General features: G+C 38.8%; 1 protein-coding gene across 3 annotated transcripts in view; it reads left to right on the top strand.

Moving 5' to 3' along the window:
* Positions 1-17,328, top strand: part of NR3C1 (nuclear receptor subfamily 3 group C member 1) — a 116,160-nt gene that overhangs the window by 77,280 nt on the left and 21,552 nt on the right. For 2 of the 3 annotated variants that reach the window (XM_052642622.1, XM_052642621.1), the window contains 2 exons: positions 4,426-4,592; positions 13,194-13,310. In XM_052642622.1, the coding sequence (XP_052498582.1) occupies positions 4,426-4,592; positions 13,194-13,310 (284 nt within the window). The remainder of the gene's footprint in view (positions 1-4,425; positions 4,593-13,193; positions 13,311-17,328) is intronic. The other variant, XM_052642623.1, reaches the window with a different exon arrangement.

Below are 17,328 nucleotides of genomic sequence, written 5' to 3'. Positions count from 1 at the left end.
ACTGATAATTTGGGAATACTGTCCTAGATTTTAGACTTAATACTACTTACATAATACTTACACCAAGCTTGCTCATAAAATCTCCAGTTTTCCTGAAAAAGAATGAGCATTTATCGAGTGCCTGCTAGATGGAGGAATTGTACACTAGACTTGGAGTGTGTTCTCTCATTTTCATGACACACAGACACAGATGATATCCTTCCACTGTACTCCTGAGAAAGAGAGGCTCATGGTAGTAGATACCTACCCAAGGTCACACAAGCTCTGAAATGGTAGAACTCAGATCTGAAACATGTCAGTTTGACCACAAACAGGCTCCATCATCAACCTCTGACAGCTGAGTGACCTCACCTAGAGCTGATGGCATCCTTTTCACAGGGTCGTTGAGAGGATGGATGAGACTGTGTTCATGAAAGTGTTTCAAAACTATTAAATACTACACCTAAGTACTGTGAAAACATTTTTAGTATATACTAGTGTGTGCATGGGAGAAGGCAATGGCACCACACTCCAGTACTCTTGCCTGGAAAATCCCATGGATGGAGGAGCCTGGTAGGCTGCAGTCCATAGGGTCACTAAGAGTTGGACACGACTGAGCAACTTCACTTTGACTTTTTCACTTTCATGCATTGGAGAAGGAAATGGCAACCCATTCCAGTATTCTTGCCTAGAGAATCCCAGGGACGGGGGAGCCTGGTGGGCTGCCATGGGGTTGCACAGGGTCAGACATGACTGCAGCGACTTAGCAGCAGCAGCAGCAGTGTGTGCATATATATCATGTACATATATATATACACACTATATATATGTATATATAACTGGCTGAGGAAACAGTACAGAATTAACATTTGAAATCAATAAATATTGCACTTATTTTCCATAAACTAAATATACAAACAACTGTTTGGTCCCTGAAAATAGATGTCAGGTGACAGAGATTGGCTGAACTGGAGTAGGAGCATCTTCAGAACAAAACCCAGACAAGTTTTTGCTTCCCTAACACCTTGCTCTGCTCACTCACTCCAAGACCTTCCTACTTCTCTGAAAAACTCTGGCCCACAGCAGCTCCACTACCTTAGTCACAAGTTTTCATTAATTCTGTGCCACACCTACAGCAGAGTTATTTCAGGTGATTTTCCTCCATGTAGGCTTTCAATATGCACTCAGTCCATTCTCCCAAATCTAGCTGGGATCAATACCTTGTGATACAGAAGCATCCAGAAATTCCCTTAACAATGCTGAGAGAAAAATATGAAACTCTGGGGCCTATTCCCAGAGCTGGGCTGGTAGGAATGCTTTCTATTCACTAAGCCTCTAGATAAACATAGGGTTGGCTAAGTCCAGTATGCTTTATTTGAGGACAGAATTTAGGAGGACCTTTGGAGTTGGTCAACACCGAAATCTGATTATATTCTTTGCAGCCAAAGATGGAGAAGCTCTATACAGTCAGCAAAAAGACCAGGAGCTGACTGTGGCTCAGATCATGAACTCCTTATTACCAAATTCAGACTTAAATTGAAGAAAGTAGGGAAAACCCACTAGACGATTTAGGTATGACCTACATCAAATCCCTTATGATTATACAGTGGAAGTGAGGAATAGATTTAAGGGCCTAGATCTGATAGATGGAGTGCCTGATGAACTATGGACAGAGGTTCGCAACACTGTACAGGAGACAGGGATCAAGACCATCCCCATGGAAAACAAATGCGAAAAAGCAAAAAGGCTATCTGGGGAGGCCTTACAAATAGCTGTGAAAAGAAGCAAAGCAAAAAGCAATGGAGAAAAGGAAAAATATAACCATCTGAATGCAGAGTTCCAAAGAATAGCAAGGAGAGATAAGAAAGCCTTCCTCAGCGATCAGTGAGAGAAATAGAGGAAAACAACATAATGGGAAAGACTAGAGATCTCTTCAAGAAAATTAGAGATACCAATGGAACATTTCATGTAAAGATGGGCTTAGTAAAGGACCAAAACGGTATGGACCTAACAGAAGCAGAAGATATTAAGAAGACATGGCAAGAATACACAGAAGAACTGTACAAAAAAGATCTTCACGGCCCAGATAATCACGATGGTGTGATCACTCACCTAGAGCCAGACATCCTGGAATGTGAAGTCGAGTGGGCCTTAGGAAGCATCACTACGAACAAAGCTACAGGAGGTGATGGAATTCGTTGAGCTATTTCAAATCCTGAAATATGATGCTGTGAAAGTGCTGCACTCAATATGCCAGCAAATTTGGAAAACTCAGCAGTGGCCACAGGACTGGAAAAGAAAGGCAATGCCAAAGAAAGGTAATGCCAAGGAATGCTCAAACTACTGCACAATTGCACTCATCTCACACACTAGTAAAGTAATGCTCAAAATTCTCCAAGCCAGGCTTCAGCAATACGTGAACCGTGAACTTCCAGATGTTCAAGCTGGTTTTAGAAAAGGCAGAGGAACCAGAGATCAAATTGCCAACATCTGCTGGATCATGGAAAAAGCAAGAGAGTTCCAGAAAAAGATCTATTTCTGCTTTATTGACTATAACAAAGCCTTTGACTGTATGGATCACAATAAACTGTGGAAAATTCTGAAAGAGATAGGAATACCAGACCACCTGACCTGCCTCTTGAGAAACCTGTATGCAGGCCAGGAAGCAACAGTTAGAACTGGACATGGAACAACAGACTGGTTCCAAATAGGAAAAGGAGCACGTCAAGGCTGTATATTGTCACCCTGCCTATTTAACTTATATGCAGAGTACATCATGAAAAACGCTGGGCTGGAAGAAGCCCAAGCTGGAATCCAGATTGCCGGGAGAAATGTCAATAACCTCAGATATGCAGATGATACCACCCTTATGGCAGAAAGTGAAGAGGAACTCAAAAGCCTCTTGATGAAAGTGAAAGTGGAGAGTGAAAAAGTTGGCTTAAAGCTCAACATTCAGAAAACTAAGATAATGGCATCTAGTCCCATTACTTCAATGGGAAATAGATGGGGAAACAGTGAAAACAGTGGCAGACTATTTTTTTGGGCTCCAAAATCACTGCAGATGGTGACCGCAGCCATGAAATTTGAAAGACGCTTACTCCTTGGAAGGAAAATCATGACCAACCTAGACAGCATATTAAAAAGCAGAGACATTACTTTGCCAATAAAGGTCTGTCTAGTCAAGGGTATGGTTTTTCCAGTGGTCACGTATGGATGTGAGAGTTGGACTGTGAGGAAAGCTGAGCACCGAAGAACTGATGTTTTTGAACTGTGGTGTTGGAGAAGACTCTTGAGAGTCCCTTGGACTACAAAGAGATCCAACCAGTCCATTCTAAAGGAGATCAGTCCTGGATGTTCTTTGGAAGGACTGATGCTAAAGCTGAAACTCCAATACTTTGGCCACCTCATACGAAGAGTTGACTCATTGGAAAAGACTCTTGAGGCTGTGAGGGATTGAGGGCAGGAGGAGAAGGGGACAGCAGAGGATGAGATGGCTGGATGGCATCACCGACTCTATGGAAATGAGTTTGAGTGAATTCCAGGAGTTGGTGATGGACAGGGAGACCTGGCATGCTGCGATTCATGGTGTCACAAAGAGTCGGACATGACTGAGCAACTGAACTTGGAGCTTATCAGCCTAGTTGCTTAAAGTAACAAATTATTATTTTACGATGAACTTTTTAAACTTTTATTCCTAAAAGAGAACAAAAAGATGTTACTTAATATAATTTCTAACCATGTTGACAACCCAATTTCTTAAGTTAGTTTGTTCTGTGAATTAGTTTAAGCATGTTTATAATTAAGATTTAATCATGTTATTAGTTGTATTAATAAAGAGACAACTAACACTCAAAGTTTATTCCTAAATATTATCTCTTTTAGAAAATAGGCAGATTAAGAATACTGCAGAGAGAAATTTCTTATATAGGTGGAATCTTTGGGAGGAAGATGGGTAATACTATATCTCTTGATCATGGTGGTAATTACACAATTATTCCTTTAAAGATGATTGTAAACAGATGCTACGCAACTAAAAATTATATCTAAGCAAAGCACAATCTCACCATTCTTCTTAAAGGATGTTTTCTTGTTTTGTTTTTGTTTTGTTTTGTTTTTTGCCATGCTGCGTGACTTGTGGGATTTCAGTTTTGACCAAGGATTGAACCTGGGATTGTGGAAATGAGAATGCCAAATCCTAACCACTAGACCTCCAGGGAACTTTTAAGGGATACTTAAAAATAAATGACCTCACTCTTGAGTGTAGAAGAATAAAACATTATTTGACTACGTCTAGGTAGGATTTTTTTAATGCTTGCCAGTATTTGAAATACATACGTTCAGTGTGAACATGTTTACTGTGGAGTGAAAAGGTAAGAGAACTGTATTTTGATACTTCCCTGACAGTCATGATAATTAAATCCTAACACTACTTTCTTCCTTCTCTAGCCCTGGAATGAGACCAGACGTAAGCTCTCCTCCATCCAGTTCCTCAGCAGCTACGGGACCACCTCCCAAACTCTGCCTAGTCTGCTCTGATGAAGCTTCGGGATGTCATTATGGGGTCTTGACTTGTGGAAGCTGTAAAGTATTCTTCAAAAGAGCAGTGGAAGGTAGTGTGTGTTTTGAAGAGTTTTATTTTTCCTCTATTTGGTTCCTTTTGCTCAGACTGGATTCTGTATGCAAAGCCTGTTAACGCTAGAAGTCATTAAAATCAGGGAGAGGATGGTGGCTCCTAACTCTTCTAGTGGGAAAAAGACACTTTTAAAAGCAAACTAGGATAAAACAGACAAGTAAAAATTGAAGGGAGGGAGTATGATCAGAGATGGAAAATAAGAAAGTGCTGTGCATGTGAAATGATGGTTTTAGGTTTTGGCAGTAACTAGTGTTCATTGTATTAGTATTACCGACTTTAATTCCCATCAGTTAGCTAGTTTTAGAGCCACCAACTATTCTAGTGTGGCAAAAATGAGTGATAATGAGGGGAAAAGTGTTTTGTTTTCTAATAAGCCAGGGCTGTGCTACATGATATAAATGTGACATAAGGACCTCCCACTGTCCTCTGGGAGGTCACAGTCTACTTGGAACTGAAAGATGAGATAGTTACAAGGTACAGAGATTATAATACAGAGGAGCAAGTGACAAACTGCCTGGGGAGGTCAGGAAAGGTGTTTAAAAGAAAGTGACCTCACTTGACAATTATTATATTCATGTAATATTTACCCTTGTTACAGACTCAGTCTGCCCATCACCTCCTTAAAGGTTAAATTCATTCCATAAGCAAATTACTGGAAGTCACACTAAAATTTTCTAATATTACCAGTGAATCCTCTTGGGAAAAACTGTTGTGTAATTTAGTTATTTGTAAAGCAGTTAGAAGGCATTGTGGCCTGAACGGATTACCTAAAGCTCTGATTAAATAATTATATTTTTAAAAAATTAATATATTTATTCACAGTACATGAAGTATTACTATTTGGCTTCAGTTGTGTTTGCATATGCTTAAGCATTAGATGAGTCATTTTCTTTTGTTTGGATTGCTTTTAATACATTAGCAACTATAAAATTACTTATGTTATTCCATAGAAAGCACAGGAATTCAGGCTTTAACCAGTTTGGTTATCACCCAACAACTGAGTAGAGTCATTAAGTAAAGCACATCCCTAAATAATGCAATGCTACTGACAAAGTAGATGTTATTTGCCCCAGATGGAAGCTGCTTCTTGTCCTCACTTTATTTTATTCAGCACTTTCTTCACTGATTAGTTCTGTCCGTGGTATAAATGTGGTTACAGTGTTACAGTATTCCTGTATATAATAAGTAATATTGACAGATTTAATTCTGAAAGTGAAATTCAGAGTGAGACAATGAAGCCTTAAAAGAAATACAGGAATTAAAAAAAATTTTTTTTTCCCTCATTTTAACTAAAATTATTTTTTTAAAATGGGGCTATAAATTCCAGTTCCAGTGCCTACAGGGATTGAGTATGTGTTGTTCTGGCCAAATACAATACCAAATGAGTGAAGAAGGGCAGTCACTGATACTAGAGGGTGCAAGCATGTCTTGCCTAAAAGCGTCCAAAGGCAATTTAAAAAGAATAGAAAAGCTAAATATATTACAAATAAGACATCACTGCAGACCATATGCCCCCTAGGCTTTAGGATTAAATTCTCTGCTTTAGAATTAAATTCTTACACGTTTTTAGCTATGAATATGTGAATATTAGCTATGTTGTTGCAAAATATATATATGTATTTCAGTTAAATATGAGATAGCTAGATTAAATGATAAATAAGAAAAGGTTAAAATGTAAACTGTGTTAAGTAAATCCTTTACTTGGATTTAAATTTTCTCCATGGTCCCTTCCAGCTCTAAAATTCTGTAATCATTTGCTAACCTAATTTGTAGCAGATCTTCCCAACCCAGGGGTTGAACGTGGGTCTTCTGAATTGCAGGTAGATTTTTTTCCCATCTGAGCCACCAGGGAAGCCCCAGGTAAATCCTTTATTTGGCTTTAAATTTTCTCCAGAGTCCCTTCCAGCTCTAAAATTCTGTAATCACTTGCTAACCTAACTCACAGCAGATCTACTTTTCCCTTTCTAGACATGATGGGAATCTGTTTTAAGCCCATATACAGATTTTAGAGCACCTTCTTGAACAGTTACAAAGATGAAGCTTGTGTTATTTTCATTATACTACATTCATTCCATTTTTAATACTTGTCAGAAATTATAGGTTATCCAGCAAACAGATATAGTATCATAAAGACCCAAAAGTTAAATATTTCTAGGAAATTTGTACAAGTTTTACTTATCCATACAAGCCATATCAAGGACTGAGATTTTGAATTTTATTCATTATTCTGGGAGTTACTTTCTGTGTACAGGAAAGAATTTGGGTAGCTTCATTTCTTTAGATGTATACTAGTTCAGTGGTCTTTTTTCACTGAGTCCCTTCTTCTTATGCTCCCTTAGCACAAACTGCATATAATGTTTGTGGTGGGTCATAATGGAGACAGACACATGCTACTTTTATAATAATTTACCAAATACTCTGTTTTACGTATCCGCTGGAGAAGGGAATGGCAACCCACTCCAGTATTCTTGTCTGGGAAATCCCAGAGACAGAGGAGCCTGGCAGGCAACAGTCCATCGGGTAGCAAAGAAACACAACTGAGTGACTAGCATACCCAAGTACTATGCTTTATATATGTGATACTACTTAATTAGCAGCTCTGTGAGGTCTTAAATGCTCTTATGATCCATATTTGATACACTAGGGAACTAATGCTCACAGCTTAAGCAGCAGACTTAGGATTCAAGCATAGCTGTCTGCAAACAGGCTCTTAACCTCAGTGCTACACTGACTTCCTGAAAGGATAAAAATCTCATCTCCTAGCAGTTTATAATCTAGTTAGATACTGAGATGAAAGGAATAACAAGGGAATTATTTATAGTGTTTATTGAGTGCTTACAATGTGTTCAGTTCAGTCGCTCAGTCGTGTCTGACTCTTTGTGACACCATGAACCGCAGCACCCCAGGCCTCCCTGTCCATCACCAACTCCCGGAGTTCACCCAAACCCAAGTCCGTCGAGTCGGTGATGCCATCCAACCATCTCATCCTCTGTTGTCCTTCTCCTCCTGCCCCCAATCCCTCCGAGCATCAGGGTCTTTTCAAATGAGTCAGCTCTTTGCATCAGGTGGCCAAAGTACTGGAGTTTCAGCTTCAACATCAGTCCTTCCAGTGAACACCCAGGACTGATCTCCTTTAGGATGGACTGGTTGGATCTCCATGCAGTCTAAGGGACTCTCAAGAGTCTTCTCCAACACCACAGTTCAGAAGCATCAGTTCTTTGGCGCTCAGCTTTCTTTATAGTCCAACTCTCACGTCCATACATGACCACTGGAAAAACCATAGCCTTGACTAGACGGACCTTGTTGGCAAAGTAATGTCTCTGCTTTTTAATATGCTGTCTAGGTTGGTCGTAACTTTTCTTCCAAGGAGCAAGAGTCTTCTAATTTTATGGCTGCAATCACCATCTGCAGTAATTTTGGAGCCCAGAAAAATAAAGTCTGACACTGTTTCCACTGTTTTCCCCATCTATTTCCCATGAAGTGATGGGACCAGATGCCATGATCTCAGTTTTCTGAATGTTGAGTTTTAAGCCAACTTTTTCACTCTCCTCTTTCACTTTCATCAAGAGGCTCTTTAGTTCCTCTTCACTTTTTGCCATAAGGGTGGTGTCATCTGCATATCTGAGGTTATTGATATTTCTCCTGGCAATCTTGATTCCAGCTTGTGCTTCCTCCAGCCCAGCTTTTCTCTAGATGTACTCTGCATATAAATATGTTACAATGTGTTAGGCACTATTTTAAGAACATTCTGCACAACTGCCTTTAACCCTTGCAGAAGCACAGTGAGGTAAATGCTAATTTTCCAGCTTTACAGATGGAGAAACTGGGAGCTCAGAAAGGTTAATAAACATGACTGAGATCACACAGCTAGGCAGCAGAGCTGCAATTCAGACCAAGGGCTTCCTAGCATCCTTGCCAAGTGCACTTTGCACTATACAACACTGTTTTTGAGAGCAGTAAAGAAGCTGAAGCTTTCACCTTCTTTATACGTTTCAATGCTGTTCTCTCAAATCATCCCACCCTCACCTTCTCCCACAGAGTACAAAAGTCTCTTCTTTATATCTGTGTCTCTTTTGCTGTCTCACGTATAGGGTTGTCATTACCATCTTTCTCAATCCTGTATATATGCGTTAATATACTATATTGGTGTTTTTCTTTCTTGACTTACTTCGTTCTGTGTAATAGGCTCCAATTTCATCCACCTCATTAGAACTGATTCAAATGCTTTCTTTTTAATAGCTGAGTAATATTCCATTGTGTATATGTACCAAAACTTTCCTATCCATTCATCTGCTGGTGGATATATAGGTTGCTTTCATGTCCTGGCTGTTGTAAACTGCAGTCGACACTGGGGCACATGTGTCTCTTTCGATTCTGGTTTCCTCAGTGTGTATGCCCAGCAGTGGGATTGCTGGGTCATAAGGCAGTTCTATTTCCAGTTTTTTAAGGAATCTTCACACTGTTCTCTATCGTAGCTGTACTAGTTTTCATTCCCACTAACAGTGTAAGAGAGTTCCCTTTTCTCCACACCCTCTCCAGCATTTATTGTTTGTAGACTTTTTGATAGCAGCCATTCTGACCAACGTGACATGGTAGGTACCTCATTGTGGTTTTGATTTGCATTTCTCTGATAATGACTAATGTTGAGCATCTTTCATGTTAGTTAGCCATCTGTATGCTTTGGAGAACTATCTATTTAGTTCTTTGGCCCATTTTTTGATTGGGTCATTTATTTTTCTGGTATTAAGCTGCTTGTATATTTTTGAGATTAATTCTTTGTCAGTTGCTTCATTATGCCAGTATTTTCTCCCATTCTGAAGGCTGTCTTTTCACCTTGCTTATAGCTTCTTTCATTGTACAAAAGCTTTTAGCTTAATTAGGTCCCATTTGTTTATTTTTGCTTTTATTTCCATTACTCTGTGAGGTGGATCATAGAGGATCTTGCTGTGATTTATGTCAAAGAGTGTTTTGCCTATGTTTTCCTTTAGGAGTTTTTATAGTTCCTGGTCTTACATTTAAATCTTTAATCCCTTTTGAGTTTTTTTGTGTATGGTGTTAAAAAGTGTTCTAATTTCATCCTGCTAGTGGTAGTTGACCAGCTTTCCCAGCACCACTTGTTAAAGAGATTGTCTTTTCTCCATTGTGTATTTTTGCCTCGTTTGTCAAAGATAAGATGTCCATAGGTGCTTGGGTTTATTTCTGGGCTTTCTATTTTGTTCCATTGATTTATATTTCTGTCTTTGTGCCAGTACCATACTGTCTTGATGACTGTAACTTTGTAGTATAATCTGAAGTCAGGCAGGTTGATTCCTCCAGTTCCATTCTTCTTTCTCAAGATTGCTTTGGCTATTCGAGATTTTTTATATATTTCCATACAAATTGTAAAATAATTTGTTCTAGTTCAGTGAAAAATACCATTGGTAGTTTGATAGGGATTGCATCCAATCTTTAGATTGCTTTGGGTAGTATATTCATTTTCACTATATTGATTCTTCCAATCCATGAACATGGTATATTTCTCCATCTATCTGTGTCATCTTTGATTTCTTTCATCAGTTTTTTATAGTTTTCTATATATAGGTCCTTTGTTTCTTTAGGTAGATTTAGTCTTAATATTTTATTCTTGGTGAATGGGATTGTTTCCTTAATTTCTTGTTCTGTTTTCTCATTGTTAGTGTATGGAATGCAAGGGATTTCTGTGTATTAATTTTATATCCTGCAACTCTACTATATTCATTGATTAGCTCTAATAATTTTCTGGTGGTGCCTTTAGGGTTTTCTATGTGAAGGATCATGTCATCTACAAACAGTGAGAGCTTTACTTCTTTTCCCATCTGGATTCCTTTTCTTTCTTTTTCTGCTCTGACTGCTGTGGCCAAAACTTCCAAAACTACGTTGAATAGTAGTGGTGAGAGAGGGAACCTTTGTTTTATTCCTGATTTGAGGGGAAATTCTTTCAATTTTTCACCATTGAGGATAATGTTTCCTGTGGGTTATCATATATGGCTTTTATTATGTTGAGGTATGTTCCTTCTGTGCCTGCTTTCTGGAGAGTTTTTATCATAAATGGGTGCAAAAACTGATTTTTACTATAAAAATAAGGACAATACAAACAAAATGGTATTGAGAAATCCCAGCTGGCCTGAAGGCTTTTCTCCTGACATCTGCCCTCTCTCTAGTTAGAAAACAAGTTTACCAAGTGGTAGAAGACACAGAAACTCCAAACTGAAATGTCTTATTGTCTTATCAAATGTATTGACAGCAAGTACATATCCATGCCTTGTAAATAGTGACCACTAGTTGAAACTCCTCTTTTTATAGATAAGATACCCATAGACTTGTCCAACTTCATGCTAATAACCAGATAAAGCATTGAACTTATGAAGGTACAATGCCCCTGATTCTGTAGCTCAGATTCTTAATTGTGAAGATATGCCTGGGATAAAGAAGCCATTATTAGGGCTTCCTTGGTGGCTCGGTGGTGAAGAATCCACCTGTTAATGCAGGAGACACAGACTCAACCCCTGATCTGGGAAGATCCCATATGCTACAGAGCAGCGAGGCCGTGCACCACAGCTGCTGAGCTTGTGCTCTAGTCCCCAGGAGCCACAGCTGTTGGAGCCCGAGCACTTCAGCTAGCGAGCAGCCCCTGCTGCCACAGCCAGAGAAAGGCCCACACGGCGAGAAACGCCCGGCACAGCCAGAATAGCAGACATCAGCCTAGCATGCACACACTGAGCTTTTGGTTAGATGTAAAGCGTTGAAACTTTCTCTGTGTTTACCAATAATTTTCTTAATTGTCCCTTCTAGTTTACTGAAGAACAGTGATTCAGAGATAGTCTTATGGGTTAAAACGTTTTCATTATTATAACTGCTTCAATTATGCTTTTATCTGTTGTTCCTTCTTTAATTCTGTATAATAAAATTATTGGGTTAGAGCTTCTATTTCATGTCCGAGAAAAGAAGCTAGGAAACTTAACACAATACAGAAAGGAATAGAAACGACTGGTAGAGACACTTGGCACTGGAGAACAACTCTGGAACAAAGCTGAATTGTAGACCAGTAGTCAAATTCTGTGGCCTGTAGTTAACCATCTACCCCAAACTAATGCTTAACAAGCCCTGTGATTTAACATGTTAGGAAGAAGTGAATATAGTTTGTTTTATCCAAATCAAGTAGATTATTCTATACATAAAGGATCTTTCCCTAATATCAGAAATAGGTATATTCAGCCTTACGAATTGATGATTATTATTTTTTCTCTTTTCTTTGAATATGATTTATTTTTGAGAAGACAAATGTCCTGCAATCTTCTGAATACCACCCCCTCTAGTATAAGGACATGGACTCTTAACTATCCAGTGTATCTATTTAGATATGCTGGTCTTGTGTAGAAGGATCTTTCCAGTTTTTGCCAGGCTAGCAAACCCTCAGATAGCTTTCTTCCACAAAAGAGGGTACACTGAGGGTAGAGGGAGGGTAGGAAGACTTTTTGTCTTTCCCTTTTAAATATACCTTGAAAATTTTTGACAGGTAAAAACTGCATTTCTACCTCTTAACACATTTAATACTGGGTCCCAGAAGATTTTAGACAATAAGAATCATCAATATCTGCTGTCTAAAAACATGTGAAATAATTTAAAAATCTCCCTAAGTTACATATACAGTAGTTTAGTTTGCCAAGTCTGTGATTCACCTAATTGCTGGCCACCTTAACACAATTTAAGATTAAGCCTTTACTAATGACTTTTTTTGGAGAAGGCAGTGGCACCCCAGTCCAGTACTCTTGCCTGGAAAATCCCATGGATGGAGGAACCTGGTGGGCTTCAGTCCATGGGGTTGCATAGAGTCAGACACAACTGAGTGACTTCACTTTCACTTTTCACTTTCATGCATTGGAGAAGGAAATGGCAACCCACTCCAATGTTCTTGCCTGGAGAATCCCAGGGACGGGGGAGCCTGGTGGGCCGCTGTCTATGGGATCGCACAGAGTCGGACACAACTGAAGTGACTTAGCAGCAATGACTTCATTTAAAATTTGGAAGGGAAGCATACTTTATTTGTAGGTGGTGGTGCAATGCTGAATTAATTTTCCCTTTGGTACTCTCACCATATTTTTAAACCAGTTTCCTCTTTCTTTAATCCTGCTAAGCATTAGATTAGAAGTCATCATAAAATAGTGATTACAGAGGTCTTCTATAACAGTTTAAGAAACTGTTTAAAGTGCAATTTAAAGAACAGTTTATCGAGGAAGAAGTAGTGAATGGAAAGGGGCAAAAAGAGGGTTTGTGGGGTACTTTCTGCTTCTTAATAAGTTTATTAGGTGATAAATTTATGATTTGTGTGTACTTTTCTGTATGTATACTGCAGTAACTTTTTAAAATGAACTATGCTTGTTAAACAATATGAAAGACTTGTTAAGTTGACCTCTCACTGTGTATTGGATGTACAGTATGCCTGCCTTAATCAGTGCCTTTGGTCCTTGGCTATGTTCCACCGAAAACAACAAAAAAGAGCCTCCCCATAAAAATATCCTTTAAGGCCTGGGAAATTTTAACAGTGCCTTTATTTTCCATGTAGGACAGCACAATTATCTTTGTGCTGGAAGAAATGATTGTATCATTGATAAAATTCGAAGAAAAAACTGCCCAGCATGCCGCTATAGAAAATGTCTTCAAGCTGGAATGAATCTGGAAGGTAATGTAAATATTGAAAGTGAATTGTGTTTGTACCATATAAAAATTTACCACTTTACTTTTGAAAAAATACATAAGCAGATGCAATAATTCAAAGGATTTTTAAAATGAGTTATTTCATATTCCTCTTAAGGTTTCAACTCTTATTACATAGACTGACTTCATTATAGCCAAACTATAGATGAAGAAAGAAAATTATGTAATAATGAAACTTGTAAGACTTGAAGAAACATTACTTTGGTCTCTATTTCTTTTTATTGCTAGGGTTAGTATAGAAACAAGTCAGAATTATCCTGTTATTTACCTTTTACTTTGCATATACATGTATATATCAATCTTTTATTTCAAATCTAGAGTGGGGAAAAAGTGAAGAAAGCCTTCAATGGGTTTTTTCAAGCAAAGAAGAAATCAGAAACTAGTTATGAATGAGTTTCATATTCCTGTTTATAAAACAAGTATAATTAACATTGATCTCATTATTTGAAATCTTTTCCCTGGGGAAAAAAGTTTGGAATTTTGCTTTAATTGAAGGTGGTAGTGGTGCACTTCAATTCACCAAGTTTTCACCAAAGCAGGCATTAGACATAAAATGAACAAAACAGTCTCTGTATTCAAAATCAGTAAAATAGTGCCTGTACTCAAGCACTTTACTGTCTAATTAGGTTGCAGAGTCAACACAAAATGGTACAACACACTATAAGATAAACAGGAGCAAGAGGACAGCCACCTGATTCTGTCCTAAAAGGCAAAAAAAAACCAGCAACACTGAATTTTAAATCTAGAGAACTTGAGTAGGAGTTAGATGGGAAATCGGGGCAGTGACAGGATCAGACTTGAATTTTGGAAAGGCTAATATATGAACAAAGCTAGTGGAGGTGATAGAATTCCAGTTGAGCTGTTTCAAATCCTAAAAGATGATGCTGTGAAAGTGCTGCACTCAATATGCCAGCAAATTTGGAAAACTCAGCAGTGACCACAGGACTGGAAAAGGTCAGTTTTCATTCCAGTCCCAAAGAAAGGCAATGCAAAAGAATGCTCAAACTACCGCACAGTGGCACTCAATTCACATACTAGAAAAGTAATGCTCAAAATTCTCCAAGCCAGGCTTCAGCAGTACGTGAACCGTGAACTTCCAGATATTCAAGCTGGATTTAGAAAAGGCAGAGGAACCAGAGATCAAATTGCCAGCAACATCCACTGGATCATGGAAAAGCAAGAGAGTTCCAGAAGAACATCTACTTATGCTTTATTGACTACGCCTAAGCCTTTGTGTGGATCACAACAAACTGGAACATTCTTAAAGAAGATGAGGATACCAGACCACCTGACCTGCCTCCTGAGAAACATATATGCAGGTCAAGAAGCAACACTTAGAACTGGACACGGACCAACAGAATGGTTACAAATAGGAAAAGGAGTATGTCAAGGCTGTATATTGTCACCCTGCTTATTTAACTTATATGCAGAGTACATCATGGGAAATACCAGCTGAATGAAGCACAAGCTGGAATCAAGGTTGCTGGGAGAAAGAGCAATAACCTCAGATATGCAGATGATACCATTCTTCTGGCAGAAAATGAAGAACAACTAAAGAGCCTCTTAATGAAAGTGAAAGAGGAGAGTGAAAAAGTTGGCTTAAAGCTCAACATTCAGAAAACTAAGATCATGGCATCTGGTCCCATCACTTCATGGCAAATAGATGGGGAAACAATGGAGACTATGAGAGATTTTCTTTTGGGGGGGGCTCCAAAATCACTGCAGATAGTGACTGCAGCCAGGAAATTAAAAGACGCTTGCTCCTTGGAAGAAAAATTATGACCAACCTAGACAGCATATTAAAAAGCAGAGACATTACTTTGCCAACAAAGGTCCGTCTAGTCAAGGCTATGGTTTTTCCAGTGATCATGTATGGATGTGAGAGTTGGAGTATAAAGAAAGCTGAGCACCGAAGAATTGATGCTTTTGAACTGTGGTGTTAGAGAAGATTCTTGAGAGTCCCTTAGACTGCAAGGAGATCCAACCAGTCCATTCTGAAGGAGATCAGTCCTGAATAGTCACTGGAAGGACTGATGCTGGGAAAGATTCAAGGCAGAAGGAGAAGGGGATGAGAGAGGATGAAATGGTTGGGTGGCATCACCGACTCGAGGGACATGAGTTTGAGCAAGCTTCGGAAGTGCGTGATGGACAGGGAAGCCTGGCGTACTGCAGTCCGTGGGGTTGCAAAGAGTTGGACATGACTGACTGACTGAACTGAACTGAATGGTGCTGTTAGAAGTGCTTTTAGAGGAAGGATGAAGTCCATGTGGTTCTTCTGACAGAAAAGAGACTAACTGTTGGTGCTGTCCAGTACACACTGTGTACATGTTTTAAAACATAAAGTAGATTTATGGGTGTAACTACAGTCTAATTCCCCAGTCCACACAAGAACATTCTCAGTTCTTCATATTACTTTGATAGCAAAAAAGATTAGTCTTCACCATATTTACAAACTCACAACACATCAATCACTTAGCCCAGTTTTTTCCAAGTATGCCTATGTTCTTAAACTTTACTACAGAGTGCCAATATGTTAAACATTGATTTAAAGAAAATGATAAATGCCCATCTTCTTGCAGGTGTTACAAAAGCTACAGATTGACTACAAATTCACGTAGATGTTCAGTGCCACAAGGATAATTCATTACCAAAAGCAGATGTTGATTCTTCATTTCTTACATCTCTGTGCATATTTCAGTTTCATCTTCCTTTTCTCTGACCATTTAAATGAATATGTGTTAATGCATGCCAGGTTTTAGTGACTGGTTTATATATTTTGTCCTCCAGCCCCAGTTTTACTGCTTTCCTTTAATTCCCCGAGTATTCATCTCAGATATAAGTTCATTCAGAGAACAAACTCAACATTTGGTCCTATCCCTAATACAGTGTGGCTGCTTACCCAGTAACATCTTTAGATGCTTTCCCGAATACACACCAGGTTTAACTTTCATTTGGAGCTCTAAGCAATGTTAATCATCTTTTCACATGCCTATTGGCCATCTGTGTACTTTGGAGAAACGTATCTTTAGGTCTTCTGCCCTTTTTTGGGGGGTTGTTTGATTTTTGTTGTCAAGTTGTATGAGCTGTTTGTATATTTTGAAAATTAAGCCCTGTTGAATCATTTGCAAGTATTTTCTTCCTGTCTGTAGATTGTCTTTTTATTTCTATTGCCTTGTGAGACTTACTTACCTAAGAAAACATGGGTATGATTGTCAGAAAATCTTTTGCCTGTGTTCTATTATAAGAGTTTTATGATAAGGTGAGAAGACTTTAAAGTCCTCCCGTTTGTCGTCATGGTTTCTTCTGCTCTAATGTAGAGTGTAAGAACACATATCCTAGACAAATTTAAAGTTATGGTTAATAGTAGTTTTCATTTTATTTTTACTTTATTTTACTTTACAGTACTGTATTGGTTTTGCCATACATTGACATGAATCCACCACGGGTGTACATGCGATCCCAACATGAACCCCCCTCCCACCTCCCTCCCCACAACATCCCTCTGGGTCATCCCCGTGCACCAGCCCCAAGCATGCTGTATCCTGCATTGGACATAGACTGGTGATTCGATTCTTACATGATAGTATACATGTTTCAATGCCATTCTCCCAAATCATCCCACCTTCTCCCTCTCCCTCTGAGTCCAAAAGTCCGCTATACACATCTGTGTCTTTTTTGCTGTCTTGCATACAGGGTCATCATTGCCATCTTTCTAAATTCCATATATATGTGTTAGTATACTGTATTGCTGTTTTTCTTTCTGGCTTACTTCACTCTGTATAATCGGCTTTGTTTCAGTGTATTTATTTGGGACATGCATGTTCTCATTTGTCAACAAAACCTCATGATTTTTGAGGTCTGGGTGTAAGATATGGTAACTTTGGTTGGTGAAAGAGTTTCCTTAATGTATAGGAGCTCTTCCATTTTTAACTTTGTCACTCCTCTATAAACTTGGACTACATGAATTCAGAATATTTTCCAAC

The sequence above is a fragment of the Budorcas taxicolor genome, chromosome 7 (assembly GCF_023091745.1).
Source record: "Budorcas taxicolor isolate Tak-1 chromosome 7, Takin1.1, whole genome shotgun sequence".
Lineage (NCBI taxonomy): Eukaryota > Metazoa > Chordata > Mammalia > Artiodactyla > Bovidae > Budorcas > Budorcas taxicolor.
This window is presented reverse-complemented; position numbering and strand designations above follow the sequence as displayed.